The 11,233-nt window shown below is 41.5% G+C and overlaps 1 protein-coding gene across 3 annotated transcripts in view; it reads right to left on the bottom strand.

Annotated features, from left to right (window-relative positions):
* Positions 1 to 6,254: 6,254 nt before the first annotated feature.
* Positions 6,255 to 11,233, bottom strand: part of hacl1 (2-hydroxyacyl-CoA lyase 1) — a 111,160-nt gene continuing 106,181 nt past the window's right edge. For all 3 annotated transcript variants that reach the window (XM_085988046.1, XM_085988045.1, XM_085988047.1), the window contains 2 exons: positions 10,608 to 10,794; positions 6,255 to 9,468 (listed from right to left, as the gene is read on the bottom strand). In XM_085988046.1, the coding sequence (XP_085844172.1) occupies positions 9,436 to 9,468; positions 10,608 to 10,794 (220 nt within the window). In that variant the 3' untranslated portion in view covers positions 6,255 to 9,435. The remainder of the gene's footprint in view (positions 9,469 to 10,607; positions 10,795 to 11,233) is intronic.

The raw sequence follows: 11,233 nt of genomic DNA, 5'->3' as shown, positions 1-11,233 counted from the left end.
AGGGAGGGGGAGAAGTTCCTGGACTCTATGTTTCAGGAGGTGGTCACACCTATGAAATTAATTACTGCAGATGTAGTCCGTGGTCAGGGACAGGACGGTGTGACTACGAGTGAGGAAGGTGCAGGGATCCAGGATGTAGTGTTGAAGGAGCCGCAGCCCTTGCTCTTGTCAAGCAGGATCAAGGTTCTTACTCCCTGTGAGGGCGGGAGCGGGGACTGCAGGGAGGATGAGCAACCTGGCCACAGCACCGTGGTACAGGGGGCCATTCAAGTGGAGGGAGTAAAAAGAAATGTTGTAGTGGTAGGGGATAGTATCATTAGGGGGATAGATAGGGTTCTCTGCAGTCAAGAGCGGGAGTCCCGAAGGCTGTGTCTTCTGGGCTGGAAAGAAACTTGGATTGGGAGGGGGAGGATCCAGTTGTCATGGTCCATGTTGGTACAAACGACGTAGATAGGACAAGGAAGAAGGTTCTGTTAAAGGAGTATGAGCAGCTAGGGGTCAAATTAAAAAACAGAAGCTCAAGGGTAATAATCTCAGGATTATTACCTGAGCCACGAGTGAATTTGGCTAGGATAAATAAAATTAAAGAGTTAAATGCGTGGCTCAAAGACTGGTGTGGGAGAAATGGGTTTTGCTTCTTGGGACACTGGCACCAGTACTGGGACAGGAGGGAGCTGTTCCGTTGGGACGGACTCCACTTGGCCAGTGCTGGGACTAGAGTCCTGGCGAATCATATAACTAGGGCTGTAGAGAAGGCTTTAAACTAATTAGTGGGGGGGGGAGGTTTCTAGAGAGCAAATAACAGAAATGACAACGGAGAAGGTCATAGACTTAGGTAGCAGTGGGGAAATTAAAAAACAGAACGTGTCAGGAAGGGACAGAAGGTATGGAGTAAAAGGTAAAGTAGTAAAAGGGGAAAAAACAGGAACTAAGTGTCACAAAACATATTTGAAAGTTCTTTATCTGAATGCACGTAGCATTTGTAACAAAATGAATGAGTTAATGGCACAAATAACTACACATGGGTATGATCTTGTGGCCATTACAGAAACATGGCTGCAGGGTGACCATGACTGGGAATTAAACATACCAGGTTATTTAACAATCAGGAAGGACAGGCAGGAAGGGAGGGGAGGTGGGGTGGCTATGTTAATAAAGGAAGGAATCGCTATAATACAGAGAAATGATATTGGGTCGAAGGAGCAGGGTAGTGAAACAGCTTGGGTGGAGATAAGGAATAATAAGGGGAAAAAAACACTAGTGGGCGTAGTCTATAGGCCTCCGAACAGTTGCAATTCTGTTGGACGGAGTATTAATCAGGAAATAGTTGAGGCTTGTAATAAGGGAACAGCTATAATTATGGGGGATTTTAACTATCATATTAACTGGACAAATCAAATTGGGCAGAGCAGCCTTGAGGATGAGTTCATTGAGTGTATTAGGGATGGGTTTCTTGAGCAGTATGTAACTGAACCGACTAGGGGGCAAGCAACCTTAGATTTGGTCCTGTGTAATGAGACAGGATTAATTAAAAATGTCCTATTAAAGGATCCCCTTGGAATGAGTGACCATAACATGGTTGAATTCCATATTCAAGTAGAGGGTGAGAAGGTTGGATCTCAAACAAGCATGCTGAGCTTGAATAAAGGAGACTATGAAGGTATGAGAGCGGAATTGATTAGAGTGGACTGGGAAAATAGATTAAAGGGTAAGACGGTACATGATCAGTGGTGTACATTTAAGGAGTTATTTTACAACTTCCAAAAAATATATATTCCACTGAGGGAAAAAGGGTGCAAAAGAAAAGATAGCCATCCGTGGCTAAGTAAATTAATTAAGGATAGTATCCGACTAAAAACAAGGGCATATAAGGTAGCCAAATCTAGTGCGAGGATAGAAGATTGGGAAGTCTTTAAAAGACAGCAAAAAATAACTAAAAGATTGATTAAGAAAGGGAAGATAGATTATGAAAGTAAATTAGCAAAAAATATAAAAACAGATAGAAAAAGTTTCTATAGTTATATAAAAAGAAAAAGGGTGGCTAAAGTAAATGTTGGTCCCTTAGAGGATGAGACCAGAAAAATAATGGTGTGAAACATGGAGATGGCAAAAACGCTGAACAAATATTTTGTATCAGTCTTTACGGTAGAGGACACTAACAATATCCCAACACTGGACAAACAGGTGGCTCTAGGGGGAGAGGAGCTAAATACGATTAAAATCACTAAGGAAGTGGTACTTGGTAAAATAATGGGGCTCAAGCCGGATAAATCCCCTGGACCTGATGGCTTACATCCTAGGGTCTTGAGGGAAGTGGCGGTAGGGATTGTGGATGCATTGGTAATAATTTTCCAAAACTCCCTGGACTCAGCACAGGTCCCGGCAGATTGGAAAACTGCTAATGTAACACCCTTATTTAAAAAGGGTAGTAGGCAGAAGGCTGGAAACTATAGACCTGTTAGCCTAACATCTGTGGTTGGTAAAATGTTAGAGTCCATTATTAAGGAGACAGTAATGGGACATTTGGATAAACATAATTTAATAGGACAAACTCAGCATGGTTTCATGAAGGGGAAGTCATGTTTGACAAATTTGCTTGAGTTCTTTGAGGAAGTAACATACAGGGTGGATAAAGGAGAACCAGTGGACGTAGTGTATTTAGACTTCCAAAAGGCATTTGACAAGGTGCCACACAAAAGATTATTGCTCAAGATAAAAAATCATGGGATTGGGGGTAATATTCTGGCGTAGGTGGAGGATTGGCTCTCTAACAGAAAGCAGAGAGTTGGGATAAATGGTTCATTCTCAGACTGGCAATCAGTAACTAGTGGTGTTCTGCAGGGGTCAGTGCTGGGTCCCCAACTCTTTACAATCTATATTAACGATTTGGAGGAGGGGACCGAGTGTAACATATCAAAGTTTGCAGATGATACAAAGATGGGAGGGAAAGTAGTGAGTGAGGAGGACATAAAAAACCTGCAAAGTGACATAGACAGGCTAAGTAAGTGGGCAGAGATTTGGCAGATGGAATACAATACTGGAAAGTGTGAGGTTATGCACTTTGGCAGGAAAAATCATAGAGCAAGTTATTATCTTAATGGCAAGAAACTGGAAAGTACTGTAGTACAAAGGGAACTGGGGGTGCTGGTGCACGAAACTCAAAAAGTTAGTATGCAGGTGCAGCAAGTGATTAAGAAGGCCAATGGAATGTTGGCTTTTATTGCTAGGGGGATAGAATATAAAAACAGGGAGGTATTGCTGCAGTTATACAAGGTATTGGTGAGACCGCACCTGGAATACTGCATACAGTTTTGGTGTCCATACTTAAGGAAAGATATACTTGCTGTCGAGTCAGTACAAAGAAGTTTCACTCGGTTAATCCCGGGGATGAGGGGGTGGTCATATGAGGAGAGGTTGAGTAGATTGGGACTCTACTCATTGGAGTTCAGAAGAATGAGAGGCGATCTTATTGAAACATGTAAGATTGTGAAGGGGCTTGATCGGGTGGATGCGGTGAGGATGTTCCCAATGATGGGTGGAACTAGAACTAGGGGGCATAATCTTAGAATAAGGGGTTGCTCTTTCAAAACTGAGATGAGGAGAAACTTCTTCACTCAGAGGGTGGTAGGTTTGTGGAATTTGCTGCCCCAGAAAGCTGTGGAAGCTACATCATTAAATAAATTTAAAACAGAAATAGTTTCCTAGAAAGGGAATTAAGGGTTACGGGGAGCGGGCATGAAATTGGACATGAGTCTAGGTTCGGAATGGTCATGGCCCTGTGGGTAGTGGAGCAGGCCCAGGGGCCGTGTAGCCTGGTTCTGCTCCTACTTCTTGTGTTCTAATTCTGTTAGATTTCAGGAGATGGTTTTATTCCTGTTCCTGGCTGGGGTGGAGATCGCCTTTACAGAAGGTAAGTACTGTAGAAAATATAGGGACAAGAGTGATCTCCTGGATGAGTTTTGATCGCCTAGATGGGTCGGAGAGGAATTTCCCAGATCTTTTCTCCCAAATTGGCCATTGGGTTTTTTATCTGGTTTTTCGCCTCTCCCGGGAGATCACATGGGTTCGGGTGGGATGGAGAGTGATAGAAGATTTGAGGTTAGGATCAGATCAGCCATGATCTTATTGAATGGTGGAGCAGACTCGAGGGGCCGATTGGCCTACTCCTGCTCCTATTTCTTATGTTCTTATGGTGCAGTTTGATTACTACAGCTGAAAATCGGTGTAACAGTTAATTTTAAATAACTGAAAATGACTTTAAAAATCTATACAGAACCATTTACTAGTTACATGGGTGTACACAGAAACTCGATTTGCGCTCGAAATCCTGCGATCTTTAGTGCTGGTTTTGCCGGTTTTGGGTGAATTGCGCTGAAAAAATACAGCACAACCTAGCGGAAACTCCAGGCCAAGAATTTTAAATTGGATGCGTTGGGAGACTGCAAGCCAATGTAGGTCAGTGAGCACAGGGGGTGAAGGGTGATAGGATCTTGGTGCAGGGTAGGATACAGGCAGCAGAGTTGATTAAATGCTAAAGTTTACAGAGAGTGGAGGATGGGAGGTCAGCCAGTAGAGCATTGGAATAGTCGAGTCTGGAGGTGACAAAAGCAGGATGAGTGTTGGGAGCAGCAGATGCAGGGGGTATGATAAAGAAGTTTGCAGGTGATACTAAAATCGGCAGTGTGGTTGATAGACTGCAGGAAGATATCAATAAACTGGTCTGGTGGGCAGAACAGTGGCAAATGGAATTCAATCCGGAGAAGTGTGAGGTAATGCATTTGGGGAGGACTAACAAGGCAAGGGAACACACATTAAATGGTAGGACATGGAGAAGTGTAGCATGTCCACAGATCCCTGAAGGTAGCAGGCCAGGTAGATAAGGTGGTTAAGGCGGCATACTTAATACTTGCCTTTATTAGCCATGGCATAGAATACAAGAGCAGGGAGGTTATGCTTGAACTGTGTAAAACACTAGTTAGGCCACAGCTTGAGTACTGCGTACAGTTCTGGTCACCACATTACAGGAAAGATGTGATTGCACTAGAGAGGGTACAGAGGAGATTTACGAGGATGTTGCCTGGACTAGAGAATTTTAGCTATGAGGAAAGATTCAATAGGCTGGGTTTGTTTTCTTTGGAAGAGGAGGCTGAGGGGAGACCTTATTGAGGTGTATAAAATTATGAGGGGCCTAGATAGAGTGGATAGGAAGGACCTATTTCCCTTAGCAGAGGGGTCAACAACCAGGGGGCATAGATTTAAAGTAATTGGTAGGAGGTTTAGAGGAGATTTGAGGGGAGATTTCATCACCCAGAGGGTGGTAGAGGCAGATACCCTCACCACATTTAAAAAGTGCTTGGATGTACACTTGAAGTGCCGTAACCTGCAGGACTATGGACCAAGAGCTGGAAAGTGGGATTAGGCTGGATAGCTCTGTCAGCCGGCATGGACACGATGGGCCGAAATGGCCTTCTTCTGTGCTGTAAATTTCTCTGATTCTATGCGGTCAGGGACAATGACAGGTGATGTGACAGAGGTGGAAATAGGCAGTCTTTGTGATGGCGAGGTTATGGGACCTTTCATCAGTTCTCATGATCAAAATATTGACCTACAGCAGCTTTTAACTGCCACTTGCTTTATTCAGATTTCAGGAGACTGGCATCGGGGAGCTGCTTCCCAAGTTTACACTGCTAAATCTGGATCCACTCGAGTGGCAGAATCATATATTTGATTTTTCATAGGTCTATGATTCTGCCGCCAGAATAAGGGAGTCATATTGAGTGTAAACTGTAGAGAGTTTGCTTATTTGCTTATGGATGCCAGTATTCCAGAATCTGAACTATATAAACTCAGCGTAAAAATGACATACCTTTCATTTGCTACTGTACATTTCCAGAATTTTGTGCTTTACTTTCAGATTTCCAGCATTTAATATTTTTCTTTTCATCTTGATGCAAGTTTTTGTTAAAAAGGGAATATAAATGTTATTTTCCAAATAAATGTTGTTTTCGAACTGCAGCACCATATAAAATGAGACATGAATGTAGAAATCACACATTAAAAAAAACCCAATTTGAGCACAGTCTAGCCCTGGTGTGAACTGTTCCCAGTTACATCATACTAACTATTATACAGAGTTTCTAAATATCAATCATACACTGGCTTGCATATAGCGTATTGGTATTCGAAAGGCTGGTCTTAATTTCATCATTTGACTAACAAACATAGGCCATAAGACTCACCAAATATATTTCAGAGAACTATAAAAATGGAAATAAAGTTTATTGGCAAAAGTAAAGGTCACCAGAAATGAATAATTCTATTAATGGATAAAATTAATAAAATTTCAGCTGTGGAGCCTGAAGTCTGTGCCAGCTGTAATTTCAGTCGCCCTTCCCCTAACCAGCATTAGTTGCACAAAGGACAAAGATCAGCAGAAATGCAAACAAGAAGCCGTCTTAAACTCCTATATCACTCACTCGATGCACAGTACTACATACTGAAAAACAAAGCTCTTAATTCAGTTTTAGAATAGCAGTAATGTCCTTATACAGGAAACTTTGTGCTATCCGGCACCAACGGGACTGAGCTGTTGCCGTTCCCTCAAAACTGCTGGACAAACCAGCGTTAATGTTGAAGCATACGGAGGTTTTCAGCTCCGTATCTGGCAACAAACACTGTTGCTTAGCAACAGCTCCTAAACAGTCGGCCGTACCTTGGAAGCGTCTCTGTCGCTTAGCAACAGCTTCAGAGAGACTTTGCAGAGCCTGACTGTTGAAAAAAAAGCCACGAGAAGAAAAAAAACCTAACAAACGGCTCCTGATTTTTGCCAGTGGCTCGAGCTTGCCGGACATTTAGTCTCCGGATAACACAAAGTTTCCTGTAATCACATATGATTCTACAGTATTCACTCAGTTTGGTAAACATCGTTTTAACTTTACTTTTAACTAATTAGCACCGTCTTCACTGAGGTTATAGTCTATAAACTATTATAGATGTTCGATATTCTTGAGGCTTGAGGTCATGTGAACCATCTCCCCTCCACCCCAGAGTAAATTACAGCCCTACTGCTCACTCCCAATTCTCTATAATCCTATTTTTAATTTAATCAAGTGGTCCAAGTTAATGTCTATAAACACAGAATCGTCCTCAAATACATGATTTAAAAAAATCTAAAAATATATTACCTAAATAGGAAGAAACATACACCTGCTCTAAATTTCTTATGTTTTACATTTGCAATTTGCTGAATGTGAGTTTTCATAGATTACATAAGAACATAAGAAATAGGAGCAGGAGTAGGCCATTCGGCCCTTCGAGCCTGCTCCACCACTCAATGAGATCATGGCTGATCTTCTGCCTCAATTCCATTCACCGGCCTTATCGCCATATCCCTTGATGCCCTTACTAGTCAGAAATCTATCGACTTCTCTTTTGAAAATACCCAATGACTGAGCCTCCACAGCCCTCTGGGGTAGAGAATTCCAGAGATTCACCACCCTCTGTGTGAAGAAATTTCTTCTCAACTCAGTCCTGAATGGCCTACCCTTTATCCTGAGGCTGTGGCCCCTGGTTCTAGACTCCCCAGCCAAGGGAAACATTCTCCCAGCATCCACCCTATCAAGCCCTGTAATAATTTTGTATGCTTCAATGAGATCCCCTTTCATTCTTCTGAATTCAATCTCTTCTCATACAACAGTCCCAACATCCCAGGAATCAATCTCGTGAACCTTCGTCGCACTCCCTCTATGGCAAGTATATCCTTCCTTAGGTAAGGAGACCAAAATTGTACACAGTACTCCAGGTGTGGTCTCACCAAGGCCCTACATAATTGGAGTAAGACTTCTTTACTCCTGTACTCAAATCCTCTTGTAATGAAGGCCAGCATACCATTTGCCTTCCTAATGGCTTGCTGCACCTGCACATTCACTTTCAGTGACTCATGTACAAGGACACCCAGGTCCCTTTGAGCATCTGCATTCCCCAATCTTTCACCATTTAGGAAATACTCTGCCTTTCTGTTTTTTTCTACCAAAGTGGATAACTCCACATTATAATCCATTTGCCATGTTCTCGCCCACTCACTGAGCCTGTTGAGATCCCCTTGAAGCCTCTTCACATCCTCTTCGCAACTGACACTGCCACCTAGCTTTGTGTCATCAGCAAATTTGGAAATGTTACATTTAGTCCCCTCATCCAAATCATTGATATAGATTGTGAATAGCTGGGGCCAAGCACCGATCCTTGCGGTTCTTCTTCTTAGGCAATCCCTTGGAACCGAGGATGTACCCCACTAGTCACAGCCTGCCATCCTGAAAAAGACCCGTTTATCCCTACTCTTTGTTTTCTGTCTGTTAACCAATTCTCAATCCATGCTAGTATATTACCCCCAATTCCATGTGCACTAATTTTGTTCACCAACCTTGTGTGGGACCTTATCGAAGGCCTTCTGAAAATCCAAATACATCACATCTATCGGTTCCCCTTTGTCTACTCCACTAGTTACATCCTCTGATTGATTGATCCAGCAAATTATAATATTCATACACAGAAGACCCAGTTTTGATTGATGGCCTCCTTTTATGAGTTTTATAAACACTTGAAGCTAGCTGTAGGCAATGTCACTTTGAAATAAATATTAAATATCTATAACAGCTTTCTTCAGCAGGCGAGATTAATACATTGCTATTGTATTTAATTTCTCAAGAGTGCACTATGATATAATTTAGCCTTTTAAATACTTAAAATTAAATGACCAAGAAACTTATTTTGGCACAATAAAATCATTTTTACAATTTCCCAACTAAATTATGCTGGGATGTTATGTAAACAGAGATTTATATTTTCATTTTGTAATAGAGGTTAACAGAAAAACAAATTACAAAAATTGTTGCACTGGCAGGTACAGGTACAACCTGTGCAGGTATTGTATATGGTCATTCTGGTTGTAGTTCACGGCAGTGATAGTGGCATTTTAGAGTTATTTGTACAATTTAACAGGAGATTAGTATTATCTGTGCTAGTGACTCAACATTCATATACGGATTGCCGACATTGGAATATGCTCTACTGTCCAGAATGCTAAACTTACTATTTTCTTTGGCACGACAAGAGAATATGGTCAACTTGACTACTTTAGAAGCATTCTAGATCATATTCAAAATGGTAATAAAATAGGTTAATTTTACCTCAGTAGTTAAACCTGGGTTACCTAATATGGAATCAACTCTAAACTCAAAAAGCTTAAGAATATAAACATCCAATATCAGCAAAATTTCATATTCACGTGAGAAATTATAAAACAGTTTCATTTTACAAAATTCTATTTATTTACAGACTCTCACTAACACAAGTTTTCCAGTTAGCTCAGCCTGGTTTACTTTGCTTTGGTTTTGTGCTTGCAGATCAGTTGCAACTTCTCCTTGCAGGTCATTTAAATCACATATTGGAGCGAGTCAGCCAGGTGAAATCCTGAAAGCAAATAACATAAGAACATAAAGTTGAGAGTGCTAAATTGGCCCATCAATCCCATGCTATCTGAAGACTATGTGATTATTCTACAATGGACTCAAGTCCCTCCCACGCCACCTGTTGATCTCCTACTTTAAGTTCCTTACCCTAAAAAAAAAGCAAGTAGTGCGGTTAATATATCTCTCAACCGTTATCGATGATTTGATCCTGGTAAGTATTTAACAGATTTGCGGTTTCATTTTGTCTCTTTTAGATTGGAAATCTTGTTCGACAGCTGAGAGGTTTGAATACGAATGGTAACTGCTGGTACAGATTAGATTTCCAATCTAAAAGAGACAAAATGGAACCGCAGTGGTCTTCACCCACGTGCACATTTGCACGCACACAAGAAATTAAATAAAATCCGAAAGAGCAAAAACAACTTTCTCTCCTTCCCCCATTCCTTTCACCACCTCCACCACAAAACATGGCCAAGATTGCAAACCTTCACACACAGACCCGTTTGTGGAAGCCCCATACCTTACATGGTGCAATGGGTCCATTCACTAATTTATTGCTTCACAAAACTGTAAATTCTAATCATCTTCTACATTTTCTTCTCCCCTTTGGGCTCCCCTACAACATTCACCAACTTAGAGCGAGGTGACAGACAAAGCAGAACCCATTCTCGGGCTCCTGTCAATGCTGCTCTTGCAACAGCTGTTCAAAGGTGTGTGGGTTGACTGGCTCGAAAACCTTTCCTCCCTGTGGGAAAACATCTGGCCTCTGTTATGCATCTTCCCCCAGGCAGCTTTGCTGAGAGTTGAAAACTCACTGTGAGCGATCTTGGGAGAATCCTGTGTCTAACAACTCTACGGTGCACTAACTCCCTGTGCTACTGGAACCCCGCTCCCTCATACAAAACTGATTTAATAGATTCATGATAAAGACTATAATCATCTCCACTGGAGGTCACACTAAACACAACAGAGCCTGAGTGCACAGTACTATGGATGTATTCATTCACACGACAAAATCAGACTCCTTCAACCTTTAACCCCAACAAAAGAAAATCAATGTCTGCTTCATCTACCGACATAAGTTACTGGACTTCAAAATAATTATTTGTACCGAAAATGCATTCCTCCAAATACACTTACTTGTTTCTTTCTGTCAGATGATGGATCAATCATCACATTAATAAGTGACGGCATTTTCTGGTCTGCCAAACATGCAACAAGTGCCTTTTGCAGCTCCTCTGGTGTCTGTACAAAATAACCTTTTCCACCAAATGCAGACATGACCTGCTCATAGTGAGCATTGGGCAGGAGGGAGATGGGAGGGGCCCTGAAAGAAATGAGGAAACAAAGTATTGTTTATGTTTACCAAAGAAGAAAAACAACCATGTCATTAACTTTTGTTTAAATCTGTGAACCCAAATGACAATTGTTCGTGCTGGTTTCCAAATTCAGGCAACTTAGTGAAATTCAATCAATTTTTACTTAAAAATATCCACAACTGAGAGCATTAAAAGGTGCTGTTAAAATAGATGATGATATTGTTTTAGAAAGAATAAGGAACCTTAAAATAAAATCAGGCTGTTGGCCCAGATACTATCCACCTAAAGGTTCTCATGGAAATGGGACCGGTGCTATATGAGTATGATGCTTCCGCATCTTCATAATGTGAACCCCATCTGAACATGTTTGGTTTCCAACTCTACGAAGATAAATTTCTGTCCAGGTTTCATTTTCACCAAGAACAGCAGCCAGAAAATAACAGATAA

This window comes from Somniosus microcephalus, chromosome 5 (assembly GCF_052327205.1).
Source record: "Somniosus microcephalus isolate GS21.2 chromosome 5, FLI_Smic_1.0, whole genome shotgun sequence".
Taxonomy (NCBI): Eukaryota; Metazoa; Chordata; class Chondrichthyes; order Squaliformes; family Somniosidae; genus Somniosus; species Somniosus microcephalus.
Note: the sequence above shows the minus strand (reverse complement) of the source record. Positions and strands in the feature narration are given on the sequence as shown.